The sequence below is a fragment of the Labrus bergylta genome, chromosome 18 (assembly GCF_963930695.1).
Source record: "Labrus bergylta chromosome 18, fLabBer1.1, whole genome shotgun sequence".
NCBI lineage: Eukaryota > Metazoa > Chordata > Actinopteri > Labriformes > Labridae > Labrus > Labrus bergylta.
This window is the reverse complement of record NC_089212.1, coordinates 12,610,336-12,627,961: the sequence shown is the minus strand read 5'-3', so window position 1 is coordinate 12,627,961 and position 17,626 is coordinate 12,610,336. Positions and strand designations below refer to the sequence as shown.

Genomic DNA, 17,626 nt, shown 5'->3' with positions numbered 1-17,626 from the left:
GCCCGCGGTAACAATTTTACAGCTAATCTTGGCTCGTTTACGCGCCAGATTTTGGTCAAACGCGGGTTCCTGGACTGATTTATGAGTGACAACAATTATGAAGTTCTGCAGTTATCTCAATCACCTTGCTCGCTATCTTAAATAAATACAAGAAGCAAGAAAGGAGGCTGCGAGGTCACAATCGTAGAAGCCAAATGGCGCGTCCAGGCGCGTAAAGACGCACAAACAGTCACAGAAACTTCCACCAAAATAGATCATTCTCTTCTTAAATCTCCTCCAAAATAGTAATAACTGATGATGATAATGTCTTAGGCAAAGAGAAGGTGGAGAGGGGAGTGGGCGGTGTCTAGTGACTGACATCGTCTGTAATGGCACCACAATGCCGTATATAAGCTTGGGGGGACGTCCAACATCCTTCACTGGGATCACTTTGCGCTGATGCTCCGCCACATGCCCGCATCACTGTTGGCAACACGAGCCTCACATCAGCACAGCAGACTCACAAACATATACACTCTGACCGGCACGATGGATGGGCAACAGAAAGACCGCAGACAGACTCACTTGTGGATATTGACGTTACTGATATTTGTCTAACCTTCAGCACTGGATAACTCGGTCTGTCACAACTTCTTTCTCTGGTTCGGAGCTGGATCTTGTCTCTCGGGCTTGGGAAGACGGATTATACTTATTCTGATCACTTAATTTCCACCGCTCCGTTTTCAGCACTTGGAATAGGAGCGTTTTTTTTCAGGAGGAGAAACTGATTTTTAAGGATACGCACATCAAGCTCTAAAGGATGGCCGTTAGGTTCAACTCTATCTTCGTAATAGTTATGACATTATTCACTCAGGTAGCCTGAATTATTTCATCTTTCACAGAGGGGAATGGTTATTCTATGAAATATTAGCATTATTCTGTTGTGCTCACTGTTTGTGTCCTTTTAGGTTCTGGGATCAGGTGTATTCGAGCTCGATCTCCATCACTTTCAGAATACTAAAGGTTTGCTGGCAAATGGACTTAGCTGCAGCACGTCTGGGTGCAGGACTTATTTCAGGGTTTGTTTGAAGAACTTCCAGACGGTGGTGTCTCCCGGAAAGTGTTTATTTGGCAAAGTCACCACACCTGTGCTGGGCACTGACTCTTTCAGCATGCAGCAGAACGCCAGGCTGCGTCTACCGCTCAACTTCACCTGGCCGGTAAGAGTGCATGTCCTGCTGGAATATTTAAACATCAAATTTAACACGATTCCCCCACATTATTTAGAAGCCTAATGAAACAAGGAGACAAGAAAAAATCCTCCACAGACAAAAAAAAACAAAAATCCACCTAGTTAGACCTATGTAAATATGAGCTTTATTTATCTAGAAAATATATTTGACCATCCCACAGTCTGCATCAAAGTAAAAAGAAAAGAAAAAGAATTTACTGCAGTTGTTACTATAGATACAAAATAGTTTCCAAAAGGTTATAGAAAATTTGTGTTGCAAAACATTTTGGATGAGCTGTTCAGTAGGTTACTGCATCATGATGTTATTTACATTGTGCACAAAGAGACATTGTATTGTTATTATGATGTGATTCAATGTATCATTTACTTTTTCATTCACAATATCTAATGAACTACAGAGTACCTTAACTTTAACACCGTGTAATAAACAATTACCTCGTTATTTCAGTGAAACAAGTTAAGGTCAGATGCTGTCTAAGTTTGCCTTTTCTTAATTTAAAGTTTTTTGTTGACGTGTATCTTATTTTTTGTTTGTTTTTTGTCCACACAGGGTGCTTTTTCTTTAGTTATTGAAGCCTGGTATTCTCCTGCAGCGGAGCGACCTGGAGGTGAGCAGACGCGCCCTGCCTGTCCAACACTAGAGGGCGACATACCACATGTAGCCCTATTTATGACTTCTCGTCAACATGTCACACATTTAGTCGATAATATTCTCTCAGCGTGCTGGAAAAAGAAAAAAATCATCTGGCATTTTCAGCGTCATGGATTCGTGTTTGTTATGATGCCTCATCAGTCACACGACAATTCTTTTCAATCAAATCTCTCCAACACAATTGCACTTCCCCTGGTTTATTTTGGGAGTGCATGGGAAAGTGTGCAGGCCCAAGTGAGAATATGAAGCCTTGCCAAAATTCCCATGACAGCCTTTTCCTGTATTTTACACCTTTTTTTGTTAGGTCCTTCATAACAGGGGGATAACGGTCACGAAGGGGAGGAAAAGGAAATTTCATTATGTAGATTGTGTATTGTCATGGGAAAAGTTAGATTTACACACTGCCCCATAAACTGTTGTGAGCTTAGATTTCATCTTGCAACTTATCTTTTCTTTGCTTCTGTTCTGTTTCCCACAGACACCACCAACCCCGAATTCTTGATTGGTTCTTATACCATCCAAAGACAGTTGGGAATAGGGCATGAGTGGTCAGATGAGCGGGGCGGGACGCAGACGGAGCTAAGGTACTCATACCGGTTCATCTGCAATGACAATTACTACGGGGACACTTGTTCCAAAATATGCGCTCCGAGAGACGACCATTTTGGCCACTACACCTGCAAGCCTGACGGGCAAATAGCCTGTCTACCGGGATGGAAGGGAGAATACTGCCAAGAACGTAAGCAAGAGTAAAGACACCATATGGACATTTTCCTTTGTTTGTGCTAAAAGATCACAAGGCAGGTTTTGAAAGAGGCTACACGTTAGTGCACCCTGAGAAATAATCTGAAGGCCTGTGGGCCGAGGCTGTCACCTCACGTGTAAAATCAACATTGAATATCTAAATGTGCTTTTGTAAACGTTTTGATAATTCTGCCTTATTTATTGTTGCTAAAGACTGAACTAAATGCTGAAAAGGGAAAATTTGAGTTGCCAAAATCTTCAGAATATAATTACTTTGTTCGAGCGTTTGTGTCTAAAATGACCTGTTACACCATAACAGGTGTGTTTTCATGAACGAAAGGCAGCCATACACGATGAGAAAGGGGAGCTGATGAGGTGTAATTTGACGACAGGGAGCCCACTCGTTGCAGCTTTCTCTGTGAGCGCGTGCGCTTTAATCCAGGACAGTGGTCGCCCAGCAGCGCGCGCCGGGGGTTAATCGCGGCATTATCGCCCGCCACGCGCCACTAAATTGCGGGCTCTATTGTTGAGGCGGTGTAGGGCAGCAGCTGCAAACAGGCCTCGCACTGCCCACCGCTAACAATGGGGCAGCTGTCCTGCTTTTTGTGGGAACAAGCATCTGCTGCGCACTAACCAGTCGTTTAAAAACTGTAAAGCCTTGAAAAATCAATGTCACATACAGCACAGAGCAGGTTTAGAAATGATCTTTTCCTTTGAAAGGGTAAGATAACAGGTTTTAATGTGCGAAGGAAATCATTAAAATGTGATAAAAGCCCCTTTACGACCTTGTTATATATGTTTAATTGGAAACATGGAGCTTTAAATATCCTTATATCCTTTCCATTTTTCTTACAGCCATCTGTCTTGAAGGATGCAATGAAAGAAATGGAAACTGCACATTACCTGGAGAGTGCAAGTGAGTAGGCTACTAACTGTAATTTATATTAGTTGTATATTCATAATTGTCTATTTTTTCATTCTTGATAATTGAAATATGTAAATAATATTATTTTTGATTACATTTCTTTCAATACTGAGGCAATGGGTGGGTCTATAACTGGAGTTGTCAGTGATGTTGTGCTGTTTCATGTGTGAACAGATGCAGAGAGGGCTGGCAAGGCCTCTTTTGTGATGTGTGTAAACTCCATCCATCCTGTAAACATGGTACCTGTAAAGAGTCGTGGCAGTGCACCTGCAAGGAAGGCTGGGGAGGCATCTTTTGTGACCAAGGTGTGTAAATACCTCCTTCTCTGATCTGCATTTAAAAAAACATCATAAGGATACAGGATTAAATGTTTAAAAAAAAAATGTATGCACACCCCTTTCTTTATAGATCTGAACTACTGCACTCATCACAAACCCTGCGCCAACGGGGCCACGTGTCTGAACACAGGCCAGGGCAGCTACACCTGCACCTGCCTGCCAGGCTTCACTGGGGTCAACTGTGACTTGGAGGTTAGGGAGTGTGACAACCAGCCCTGTCACAACGGAGGCCACTGCCTGGTTAGTCCGGAAGTCTCTCTCTCTCCTTTCCCACAACACAGGCTTTCCTGTTTTTGTTTTTGCCTCGGTCTATCTGCTCGTCCAGGAGGATGCTATCGATTGTCAAGTCAGTGCATGACCCAGTTCACAGGGCTCGTACTGTAAATAGAATTCAGACTAATGATAATGGGGTTCATTGGGGCCGTCAAGTACAGGATGTGATTTTTTTTAAAAGGCAAAATTTACAGTGAGCTTATTTGATAAACTTTGTGTGTTGTTTTCCTCCACAGGACTCTGAGATTGGCTATAGCTGTGTGTGCCCACAAGGGTTTGAAGGGACACACTGTGATCTCAAGGTGCCGACCTGTGTAGATACACCCTGCTTTCATGGTGGCAAGTGCAAAGAGAGGGATAATGGGCATAGTTACGAATGCGAATGCCCTGCAGGCTACACTGGACTTAACTGTGAGAAGAAAGTGGACAAATGTACCTCACTGCAATGTGCAAATGGTAAATATAATCCAAAGCATTTCTTCAATTTATCTTTCTGTGTGTTTAAAATGATAAAAGTTACGAATAAGGCTTCTGAACTTTTGTTTTCTTTGTCATAGGTGGACACTGTGTGATCCGTGGTAACCTCCGCCTGTGCAGCTGCCGCCCAGGCTTCACAGGCCTGCGCTGCGAGATCAACATCAATGAGTGTGCCAGGAACCCTTGCGCAAACGGCTCCACCTGCATAGACGGCATGAACGACTACACCTGCACCTGCCCCCCAGGGTTCTCTGGCCCACACTGTGACAAGCCAACGGACCACTGTGCCTCCAAACCTTGCCTGAATGGTGGGACCTGCACCGCTGCAGTTAAAGGCCCACCCTCCTGCAGCTGCCCCGCCCCTTACAGCGGCCCCCAGTGCCAGTCTAAAGATGTGCCTTCACCCAGCACCCCCAGTCCCAAAGTAGGCTCGGAGTCCTATGACAAGTTGAGCTTGGCAGCCATCAGTCTGGGAGTGGGCCTGGTGGTTGTTGTGGTGGTTCTCTGCATGGTGGGAATACGTCACATGAAGAAGCAGAGGACAAATGAGCAGGACTCAGAGACCTTGAATAACATCTCTAAGAATGACTTTCAGAAAGAGAACCTCAATTCTTCTCTAGAGGTCAAGAACAACAATAAAACGATCGATTCGGAGGTGGAATGTCCCAGGGAAAAGTCCAATCACAAACACATAAACCATTACCAAGTGGATTATAAATCCTCCATCGGGTACAAAGATGAATTTTTCCTTTTGGACAAAGATGAAAACTGTGAAAAGACGATGGAAGAAAAAAAGCATTTGAGTAGAATGTACAGGTACGTAGGAATTGTAAGACAGTAAGGAATTAAGATTTGCTTTCATTCTTTTAAATCTCCATATCTGATTTGATGTATCTTCCCTCCACAGTGAACGGCCAGAGTGCAGAATATCAACAATATTTTCTTCCAGAGATTCAATGTACCAGTCTGTCTTTGTATTGACAGAGGAGAAAAATGAGTGCATCATTGCTACTGAGGTAAGGTATTTTTACTCAATTATACTCAAATACTCAATTATCTTGTCCCTGTGGAGCGTAACCTTTTCATGATTAACCAAAAGTATAATTGGATTCTTCATGTTTAAGATTTCTGCTTAAGTAGTCATTGAGCTTGCTTTGTCTCCCTCTCTACAGGTATAATAAAGGGAGGATATTATTCACTGTAAATATGGATTTCTTGTGGACTGTTTACAAGCTTGGAAAGAATGGGATTTATTTAAATACAAGTTGCTGCTCTTGAAAACTTGATAACTGGACGGAGCCGCTGCGCTCTTGGACTTCAAACAGAACTAAAGCTACTAAACTTTGTTAGAATGTAAAGACTTAAACAGACTGCAGAAAATAATGACTGAAACGGACTTGTGGACGCCTCCAGTGATGTCAAACCCTAGACTGCTCTCTCCAAGGGCTTGCGGCTGAGATGTTGTTGCCCGCCGTGTTGATTAGAAGAAGAGGACAATCTTGATGGACCCCTCTCCACGTTATTGCAGTAATCAGCAATCAAAAAATCAGCTTACTGCCAACAAGGATGGGGAAGGAGCCAGACTTTCCATTTTCTGTGGCCTACAATGCGTTATGCAAACAAAAATCCGCATTGAGTTGAATCAAAAAAAGGGACAAAACTACTGAAAACGGTTCATTTTCGAAGAATTTGTAAATCCTCTTTTATAAAGAATGTATGCAGCCAAGATCACAAAGCCTTAGATTCATGCTCAACAAAAACATTGTGCCCTGCCTAGTCTTGATCCCTTTGCACAGCAAAATGGAGGTAAATGATAAAAAGATCAAAAGATGCAATATGCCTCAGTGCCATGCAGGGAAATTTACGTTAAGGCCTAGTTTTATTATGCAAGATCAACCTTAAATGAAGACAAAGAAAAACATGAAGTGACTATCGTACCAAGGACGCCTTCAAAGGAAATTACTGAACCAATAATGTTATTTTGTAAGATTAGTATTTCATTAGTTATTTATGAATATGAAGCACTGATCTCTATGTTTTATAAGATTATTTTGTATATACTGTATATTTATATGTTGAGATTAGAAGTATGAATCTGTTTTTAAGTTGACGCCCAGGAAAGGTGAAAATTATTTTAAAAGTCTGTGTTTTATTATTATTTTTTTATAAAAAAAAAAGAAACAATGGAAACATATCTGGTACACTGTTTGTTTGTTGGTCTTCAATGGTTGAGTGTACATGTTTGTGAAAATAGAGATCCTAATTCAAACGTCGGAATCATCGAGAAACTTGATGTGTGGAGATGGCTCCATTATCTGTGGATACACGCATTCATATATTTGACCTGCTAGCATTTCTAATGATTCCATTTCTTTGTCCATGGCGTCTGTGTCTGTGTGAAGTGAAGTCAATGTGCTAGCAATCATTCAGTGGACAGTGTTGTAATTGGGCTATAATGTAAAGACAACAAAAGATATACATTTAAAAATATTTGTATGTGAAAATAAAGAATCCTTGTGATCTTTTTTACAGTACTGAAATGCCTTTCTAGATATTTCTTCAAGGAGGTGATGGAGTCAGTTATAGGGAACATGGGCTGGGCATGTTACACGTTAGTAAATGTTCCAGTGAGACTATCTGCACATGTGTGCACAGCAAACAGGGGCCCCACAGGCCACGAGGATCAGGATCATAAACCTTCACACACACCATCAAATCAAAGCTTATCACTTTGAACATTTTGTATTTTAGTCACCTGCAAGATCAGGAGTAGAGTAGTGTTTTTCATTACCACTTGGGGGCAGTGATCTTTGTAAAGTAATAAGAAGTTTCTTACTTTCTTATGTCTGCTGCTCATCATACTATATGCTCACGTGCAGAGGTCAAAGTACCTGTAGCAGTCATTCATAGGTGATCGGCCTGTGAGAGGACAGACAGACAGACCAGAGCAGAACAGAACAGATCACAGACACTTAATGAGCTTAGAGGAACGCTGGTGTAACAGTCCCAGCTATTTATATGTAATGTGATTACCTGCTTGAAAGTTTGGCACTCAAGTGTACAAGAAGTTTTCTCACATTATTCAGAAAGTGATACAATAGCATTAAGATTAAAGGTCTACATTTTCACAATAACTGGAATCAAAGGACTGAAAATAGCTTTTTGAAAAATGTGTGTGTAAATAATGATGTAGCCTACATTTTTGTTACCAATGCTTTCAGTGTAATACAACTACTTATTAGATCATTTATCATTTCGTACAATTACCAAGTGTTTCGTCTATGTACTTGTTGGCTAAACTCAGTAGCTAAAAACAGTCTGGATACTTGTGTTGTTCCCAATGTTGTGACACTGAAGTGTTACCGCTCAAACTATTCGGATTGGCTCATCCGTAAACTAGGCCCGCCTCTTCTGTGATTTCATTGGTCAAAGCCGTCTCGCTCTGACGTGTCTGAACAACAAATACACGTGTTTGTTCAACGATAGACAGGAGGAAAGGACACTATCGACACGCTCGTTGGTATAAGTGGCCGCATCAGTTTCAGTAAGAGAAACGACACACACGAACGACTCGAGATTTTTAAGCCTTCCTTTTTTTTTTTTTTTTTATAAAAAAAAGTGACAGCAGAATGTGTCGGAATGCATAGGAAAACAAAAACAAGAGTGGAAAAAGCAGAGAGCAGCTACTTTTGACAGAAGTAGAATCATAAATTCTTTTACTTGCCTAGATTTAAAAAAAAAAAAAAAAAAAAAAAACACACAGCAAAGCCACCACAATGAAACCTCAGGACATCGTGAAAGAAAAGAGCAGCCTCTGGATATTTGGGTATGGCTCCTTGGTGTGGAAACCTGACTTTGTGTACAAGAGGAGCAAAATCGGCTTCATCAACGGATACAAGAGGCGCTTCTGGCATGGAGATGATTTTTATCGAGGGGACAAGGAGAAGGCAAGTTTTTTTTTTTTACCAACACTTGACCCCATCAAAAATGTGTTTTCTTATTGTATATCTCTTTTAGTAGTGCGAGTACACGTTTTTTCATTCCTTTTTGGATTATTGTAGTTATTTAGCTGCTCCCTTGTCAGTTCAATGTAAATTATTGTGATCAATAAAACCACTTGTTGTTGTTTGATATGCTGAGCATTCTTGTGTCCTTGCTTTACACAGCCGGGCAGAGTGGCCACACTAGTGGAGGATCAGGAGGTAAGTTAAGAACCCCCAGTCTATTTTCATACTGTGTGCAGCATGCAGAAGTGAAATTACCTTTTCTTATCACTATGTGGGAAACACTATTTCAATCCTTACACCTACCTCATGTTATGTACCACACAGTCGTAGCCTATAGAATTAATATGATGTTTACAACATCCAGTGATGCTTTGGGGAAAAGGTGAAACATTATCCTTTTATCATTTGCATCAGTTTAAAAAAGGAATGCCACTTTTATAGTAGGCTATATTACCTATAAAACTGATGTCATTTAGAAATATATATCAAGCTAAAATCGTGCTAGGCCCAGTTTTCCCTGTTCAGGCAGTAAACGTTCACACTTGCATTGATATTGGCATGTTAATTGAATTTTTTAAACCATTTACATAGTGTTTTTGTTCTACCATTAACATTCTGTAAAACTGCTCACTACTGTATCTCCCTTTGTTTTTCCATGCAGGCTTGCACATGGGGTGTGGCTTACGAAGTAATCGATTCCCAGCTAGAAGAGTCCCTACAGTACCTGAACATGAGGGAGGTGGTGCTGGGAGGCTATGTAACGGAGATGGTGGAGTTCATCCCTAAGGAGAAGGCCCATGCTCCTCTTTTAGCCCTCGTCTACATCGCTACTTCTGACAACCCCACCTACCTAGGTCCGGCCTCCGACATGGAGATTGCTGCCCGGATTGCCCACAGCAGAGGCAAAACGGGTCACAACATTGAATACCTGGTCCGCCTGGCAGAGTTCATGAGGCTCTATTGTCCTGAGGTGGAGGATGAGCACCTTTTCTCTATCGAAGCAGCTGTTCTGAACATTTTCAGTGACTGTGGAGGGATCAAACCCTCAGACCAAATAACAATACTTGTAGGAGCCACATAAAACACTGCCATGTTGTAATATTTTCATGTTTTTTGTAGGGGGGGGGGGGTCTTGGTGGTCTAAAGAGGAAAACTTGATTTTTATAAGGGAAGGGAAAAATGAAAGTGGTGACTTTTATCTTGGCAAACATATTTTAACGCCTCAACATACTGAATCTTCTACCTTTGACCTTAACTTGACTTTTTTTAAGTAGAGACCTGAAGACATGCTTTTTTTTAAATTGTACACAAACTCTATAAGCAGGTGGTGCTCTTAAAAAATCACATTCAGAGATTTTTTTAAGGCAAGATGTCTTACTCCTTTGTTGTAAAAGGGTCTCAAAAGCATTTGTATGTACATAATAATTGTGTTGGAATAAAACACTAAAACGTGTATGAAGTCAAAGGCGTTCATTGTGTGTTGTTTCTTGCAGTTCAAGTCCACTATATATTTACACGTGTAGGACTGCACCCCCCCTGGCCTCACGGGAACCACATCACGTGTGAGAGAAATGTACAGCAGTAGCCTCTGGAATGCAAGAAATGCTGACTCTTCTTTAGAAAGCTAACATGTTCACTGCACAGGCGACCCTTTGGATTACTTTTTTACAGACTTCAGAGCTGTTTTGTGCAGATCAAATCACAGCCAGCAGGTTTTACAGAATGTTTTTTCTTGATGATGTCTTTAACCTCCTAAACTCTGGTTAGTCCTTCTCTTAAAATTCTGTTTGTGCAGCCAAGCATTTCTAAAACATAAAATGTTCTGTTAAAATCCATTTAATATGACAGTGTTCCCAAAGAGAACAACAACCATGGACATGCATATGAGGTGGACAAACATCTAGAATATCTTAGCTGATTTTATGAGAGCCATACAGTAATGTTTCTCTATTTCACTGAATTTAAAGACACAGTCCAGTGTCGCTGCAGTGTGTAGTATTTAATGTGCAAACAGGACTGTGAACACTTGGAAGACTGCCAACCCTTACAGTATAGACAGAGTGTATACGAGCTAGGTCAGGGGGTGCGAGTTCAGATAGAGTTTCTTTCTCTTTCTGGGGACCCTATCACGTTTCAGCAACATGTGCACATGCCCAAGTCAGTCTTTTAGAAAGACATGAGTCAACCCTTTCCAAACAAGCCTCCGTTTTAAGCAGTGCAGTTATGTGGTACTCTTCTCTACATTCCTAGAAATCAGCCCAAAACTGGGACAAAGGTTTGAGTTGTGAGATTGGAACGTACAGTTCCCAAGTGCAGACCAAGTAACGCAAAAAGACATGGACACCTGATATGGACATCTGTCCTTACATAACTAAAGCTCGGTGTCCAGTGGTTGTTCTTTTACAGGGAGTGATAAAACTGATACACAGCAGCAACATTTGAGGCCCATGCTTTAACATAATCAGCGCTGAAAAACAATCTAAGAGCAGAGCACACCAGGTTCCCATACTGTGTGTGTCTCATTTAGCTTTTCTGCATTGGCTGCCTGTAAAATGTGTTTTCCTGCAAACAAAGCTCATAATGTTCATGCAAACTGAACTCCTGAATCTTCCCATCTCTTTCCATCTGTATGCATTAGTGTTTTTGTACTCCCTCATCTCCTGTGTAATGTTGATGCAGACCCAGGCGGTCTGCTACAATTATTATCTGTCATACTTATTAGAAAGATTGAAGTTGTATTACTATTGTTTTACTATAACTGTTGCTGCAATGCTACAATCAGTCTGTTTTATATGTTGTTATTTTTGTCGGCGTATGTACAGTATTTGTCTTTTTGTCCGCTTGTCTCTATTTATTGCCCTTTATAGACTGCGATTCCTCACACAGTCCAGTGTTACATGTTACATGTTACCCTGTTACATCCGCCAATGGCAGATCAACAACATCGACCAACTATTCCACCTCCATGCATCACACATTGGGAGGCTTAACAGGGCCAGAGTATCCTGCCTTGAACGTGGAGTGTGAAAGAGCCATATCTCTCTCTTTAATGTTTCTCCCTATTTCTCACTTTCCTGGCCTGTCCAGTTATGGCAGATGGCTGTTCACCAATGGGTCTGGTTCTGCTTGAGGTTTCTGCCCGTCTAAAGACAGTTTCTCCTTACCACTGTTAACAAGTTTTAGTGCATCCGAGGGTTGAGTTGGATCTTTAAATATTACTACGAGGGGAGTCGCCGTGTGTGCGGTACACAAAAATGAGTGATTTTAGACTTTTTCTCCTCATGTAAAAAAAAAAATACTCTTCTTGCAAAATGTGGCACAAAATGAAAATAATGTCAAGATATACCTCAGCAGGTCATGCTATGTTGAAAAAAATTGCAGCTACAAGAAATAGATCTCTTACTCTTAAGAAGCTGTCATTTCAAGTTTAGAAAGGCTGAAATAATCCTTTCACATGAACATGGCCTAATAATAAAAACAGGTAAATCAATAAAGGCTCCTTACCACACAGTAAGGGCTCTTAGGAAAGACACAAGGAAATTTTGAAATCCTTGAGTGTAAGGATACTCAGGATACAGAGAGCAAAACATGCGTCTGATTTTGTCAAATCTTAGTGAATCTTATATATATATTTTACATAGAGTCTCAAAATCCCTTTTCTATTTACACAAAATCTAAATGTTTAATTCATATACATAGATAAATAATGTTCTCTTTGTAAGTTGAGCCTTTAATCAATATTCGTTCCATTCTTCTTGAGGGTGAGGAAAAGATGTCAGTCATTATCTCCTGAATAGATCACACGCTCATAATGAGGAACACACACAAAGTGGAGATTGAGGTCATTTCTAAAGGATAATGATCATACAATCTTAACAATCATTGTTCCTATTACTGCATTTTAAATCCTCCACCTGTATGCAAATGTGTACCGAGTCTGAACCCTGACCATTGACCTTGGCCTGGTCAGTGCAGGGCTGAAGGTCACCCAGGAAGTATGTTAAAGAGAAACGATTGGGCCACTAATGGAGTCCTTCCTCTTTAGAGCCCCAACCCTCTCATATTAGGAGGTCAGCTCTGTCCTCTGAGGGTCAGCTGATCCCTTGCTGGGCTGCTGCCAGTGGACGTGAGTGCTCTGTGGCCACTTTACCTCAAGAGGAAGACCATTTATTAAAAAGAGACAAACAAAGGTTAATGATTTGGCAGTAAACCACAAACCATCTTTCAACTGTCTATCAATCAACAACAACAGATCTGGTTTCCTGCTTGGATGTGAGCTGCTCGTCTAGTTTCATACTCCAGTTGTGAAAGAAGTGACTTCAGACTCATCCAGTGACTTCAGACTCATCCATAAAATATGATTAACACCTTATTTTAATCCATTCATCATCATCAGAGGTTAATGCAAAAATTGTTCTTCTCATTCACACAGAACATGACTCACACTTACTCGATCTTTATAATCCAAGATGTTTGGAGCAGGGCGGCGGGGTGAACTAGGCTTGACAAAATTAAAGCTAAACAGAGTCTTGTATACTCAAATGGCTGCCTGTGCCTGGCTGAGGGATGGGCAGCGTCTCTCTGAGATCATCTGTGAACTTTCTGAGTTTAAACAACACAGCTATTTGAGCTTTGTTTCAATGTAACCTTTGATAAATAATCCGAAAGTGAGTGATAAAAGTGGAGCATAGCACAGTTCACACTAAAAAAGAATGAATACACTTTGTTTTCTCACTTCATTCTGACAATGTAGGCTACTACAGCCTGCTGTCAAATGAGCTAAATGCTAACATGAGCATGCTAACCTGCTCTAAGAGACATGCTAACAAGCAGCTATTATTTCGTACTGTGTTCTTTAGTTTGTGTAAGCATATTAACATATCAACGTACTCGGTGTATTTTGTAAGAGGCAAATATGTCAATAATAATTTACTACATATGTATCCATTGAAAATATGTTTTAACAGGTTTAACTGAAAGAAATATGAGGAAATAATGACATATTTATTAGGTAAAAATAAAGAGACAATGAACTTTTGGGTATAATAACTAACTGATTTACGAGGTAGAAACAACCCAGCAATATATATATAGTTAACCAGGGTTTGGGTTGAATATTAGACCAATCAAGCTGGGTTAATTGGTTCTAATTTGACCCAGCAGTTCAGTAAAAAGAAAAAACTCTACTCAGTTTGGGTTGTTTTTAACACAGCATTTCTATTCTATTCTATAAATGTATATATGAAGCTTTGAAAATAGCTTCTTGGGGTGTTGTTTTAAACTCATTTTAAAAAGCTTTCTGAGTAAGTGTGTTCACATAAACAACATTTTAAATTACTGGGTTTGTCCCAGCGGTTGTCGTAGTTGCATTCAAGGCCATAGAGTAATTTCCTAAATTATTGACCTACTTTTTGTTTCAGTGGCTGAGGTGTGACACCAAACCTTTCATTAAAATAATATGTGTTCCTATAATCACAAGGTGTGTTGAGGTTTCCTGCTCTGAATTGCAGGACTGCCGTGAAACCAGTCAAACTCACACTAAGCTCAAACAGGACCAGCTGCATGCAGGTTCAAAGTTCAGAGTGTGTTGTGCCATTCAGTTCAGCATACATATTGGCTCCTGCTATTTTCACACATTGTGGAGCCAAATAAACCTCTTGTGGTGTTAAGTTTGCGAATGCTTGAACAATCGGCTTAGGCAGGTGGAGAGGTTTCACTGCCAAGTGAAATGCCACAGTCACAGTTGAAAAACAATCCTTTAGAATTCAGGATACAGCAGTTTTCCCCCTCCAGCAAACTGTTGCTTCTTTGACTCCTTATTAGGTCAATAAGACATTATTCTTATAAATACTTCATTAAAATGAGATAAAAACAGTCTCTTCTCCTCCACCCTTAGGAGAGGAAATGATCACAGCTGAACGTATCGGTGCAGAGTGTGGTCATGCTCTGTGTGGAGAGGAACAGGTGCGTGTAAGGACAACAACAACTAACTGTGTTTGCATTGCATCTCATGACGCACAATATTTGTGCAACTCAAAGAAGATATCTTAAAAAATGTGCTTACTTACTTTGTAAATGACGCTAATGTACTCTCTGTATGTCAACATATACCAAAACTAATATACTGATCGCACAGCAGGTTTGGTTTGAGAAAAAGGCAGCATATATTTACAATACGGAAACGTCCAATAACTCTGAGGGAATGTCTAAAGAGTCAGTGGTGTGGTCTTTGGTTTGTTTCCCTTTTTGTCTCTGTGTAAATACCTGGAGAATAACGAATACTTCCTTAACTGTCTCTTTTGCTTTGTAAGATGGCCCTGACATTATTAGGAGCTATAACTGCAGGTACTCTGAGTCACTTTTCTGAGCCTGAATCAAAAGGCCCTGGAGGTTTCCTGCCATTTTTCTCTGGAGTGTTCCCTCTCAAAGAACAGGAAAGGCAGCTCTGTTTCCCACACACTCACATATCAGTGCCATTTTACAGTGTGACTGCTACAGCACACAATCAAGCAGCTGCACAGTCATTATGAGACTCTCACAGGCTTTGTTCGGCAATATGACATTCAACTATGGATAATCATTTGTATTCTTTTAACCTTTATTGGCTTCTTTTCTGTGATCTTGCATTGTGAGTCCTTCTACTATGCAATGAAAATGCACTTATTAAGCAGTTTTTCTAATCTCAAATGGTTTTATCAGCAGACCGATGAAAGCATTCTTGCTTTAAAGTGTTGACTAACACAAACAAGCTCCGAAAAGATTTCTAATGGCAATGAATGATACTTTGTGGTTGTTTTCAATTCATTTGAAATGTTTGTGTTCTCATGATAATTGCCTAATTATGGTAGAGTTTCCTGTTGAAACAGATTCTAATCAGGGACCTGCAAGAACATGTGTTGCTGTGTGGACTGATGTGGAGCCAATGGAACTAAAATAAGAAGAGAACACAGACGCATCAAAGGCCAAAGAGAGAGCCCCCGGGTGATAATGTTATCAATTCCCTGTAATGCATCAGATCAAAAACACTCAGGCGTCCTTGGACTGATGTGGATTTGTGTGTGTGTGTGTGTGTGTGTGTGTGTGTGTGTGTGTGTGTGTGTGTGTGTGTGTGTGTGTGTGTGTGTGTGTGTGTGTGTGTGTGTGTGTGTGTGCGTGTCAGGACTTGGAGTCATCAAAACTTGAATTCCCTCTTACAGAAATGTCTTCAATTCAAGTAGCTTTTTTTTTTATAGCGCTTCATTAAACAGTGTCAACCAGTGTCCCGAACACAGATTTTTTTTAAATATCTACAGATTCAGAATGTTATTGGATCACTAATCAAAGAAAAAAAGTTACGCTTTGGATTATCAGAAATGGAGGATACATTAATTTCCTCAATAACAATTAAAGGTAAAATTAGCGAAGTATATGGTATCCTATCCACAACGGGTCATTCATGTTTTCTAACTTTATTAAATATCTGGGAAAAGGACCTAGGGTTGTTTTTAAATGAAAATATTTGGTCAAACATTTGTGAAAGAATACATTTCCCATATACAAGTAACAAAATCAAGGAAGCTAATTTAAAGTTCATTCATAAATTCTATCTCACCCCAATAAAGATGCATAAAATCTCAGAAGATAACTCACCAAAGTGTCCGTGATGTAAAAATGAAGATGGAACATTTTTGCACATGTTTTGGCATTGCGATGTGCTGAAGGACTTCTGGAAGTCTATTCATTCCTCTACTAAATCTGTTTTGGAAATGGAATTTGATTTAAACCCTTGTCTGTATTTATTAAATGACTCCCCAGATTTTCAGTTAGATAGAAAAAAAATGCAGAATATTAATAATTATAACATATTTTGCCAAGAAATGTATATTACTTTTTTGGAAAAATGAATCTCCGCCAACCTTTAAGTTGTTTTTGGATCAACTGTCACAATTCTTACCGTTAGAGAAACCAACTTTGGCCATATTTTTCAGGACTTTTGGCTTCCATTGATCTGTTGCTTCGAGGAATTTTCTAAAGGTTGTCAACAATGATAAATGCAATGATGCTATGATGTTATGTTATCTAATTATTATTATTATTATCTTTGTTTTTGTCTCGTCTTATTATTTTTACTATTATTATGAAGAGTATTATTAGTATTACTGTTAGGATTGTTTTTCTTGTTTTTGCTTTGTTTTTCTGTGTATGCATGGAGGCCTATGTACACAGACATGCGTATATGTATGTGTTCATGTTGGTGGAGGGAAGGGATATACTGACATTCTGTGTACAGTTTGTTGATCGTTGTATACCCATCCCAAATAAAAATATGATAAAAAAACAAACAAAAAAAACAAAAAACAGTGTCATCACGAGCAGTAAATCACATGGCAATACAGAATGTAGGCCATCAGACTTGGAAAAACACTGCAGGTATTCTTTTGACATACATTTGGGCGTGTAATGACGTCGTGGAAGAAAACATTCCAGATTAGTGAGTACATGGCACATTGTGAGTATGAGCAGATGAAACAATGTGACAAACCAATACTATCTTTGTAAACATACACGTGACTCACCAGCTGAAAGTACTCCATGTTACAGGGAAATGTTGTTTATTGTTATGCAAATCCCAGCTGAGTAAAACAACTACAATATTTTATAATCAAATTGTAAAATTACATTTAATTTATTAGGTTAGTTGTTGCTGTCTGTTTTTGTCAGATAAGTCATTGTTTGAAATGTATAAAACCAGACGCAGCATATGTATTTTTTCTCAAATTTTAACAGTCATTTTTAAAGACGCTGCTATAAACCCATTTTCTATAGTCTATTATTTATAACTGTATCGGAAATGATCAAAGTACAAGTTGGTAGGAGAGGCATTCTAATAAGAAATGTGTCGATGTATGATATTAAGAGTATAAACTGAAAACTGCTTAATCCGGCCTGTATGGTTGGACCCAGTCCAATGCACAAAAAATGGACATTCATCGATTTCTC

The 17,626-nt window shown here is 39.8% G+C and overlaps 2 protein-coding genes and 1 long non-coding RNA gene across 3 annotated transcripts; all 3 read left to right on the top strand.

Moving 5' to 3' along the window:
- Positions 1 to 397: 397 nt before the first annotated feature.
- On the top strand, positions 398 to 7,174 carry LOC109981265 (delta-like protein 4). Its single transcript, XM_020629973.3, has 11 exons — positions 398 to 853; positions 948 to 1,199; positions 1,782 to 1,839; positions 2,362 to 2,622; positions 3,483 to 3,543; positions 3,727 to 3,857; positions 3,961 to 4,130; positions 4,400 to 4,619; positions 4,721 to 5,456; positions 5,548 to 5,656; positions 5,813 to 7,174. Exons 1-11 carry the CDS (start codon positions 800 to 802, stop codon positions 5,816 to 5,818), a joined length of 2,058 nt encoding a protein of 685 aa, XP_020485629.1. The 5' UTR covers positions 398 to 799; the 3' UTR covers positions 5,819 to 7,174.
- Positions 7,175 to 8,120: 946 nt separating this feature from the next.
- On the top strand, positions 8,121 to 10,100 carry LOC109981398 (glutathione-specific gamma-glutamylcyclotransferase 1-like). Its single transcript, XM_020630156.3, has 3 exons — positions 8,121 to 8,587; positions 8,807 to 8,842; positions 9,309 to 10,100. Exons 1-3 carry the CDS (start codon positions 8,417 to 8,419, stop codon positions 9,726 to 9,728), a joined length of 627 nt encoding a protein of 208 aa, XP_020485812.1. The 5' UTR covers positions 8,121 to 8,416; the 3' UTR covers positions 9,729 to 10,100.
- A 171-nt stretch (positions 10,101 to 10,271) lies between these two features.
- On the top strand, positions 10,272 to 16,887 carry LOC136183291 (uncharacterized). Its single transcript, XR_010669128.1, has 3 exons — positions 10,272 to 10,409; positions 14,544 to 14,611; positions 15,514 to 16,887. It is a non-coding gene; the product is annotated as an uncharacterized lncRNA (long non-coding RNA).
- Positions 16,888 to 17,626: the final 739 nt, after the last annotated feature.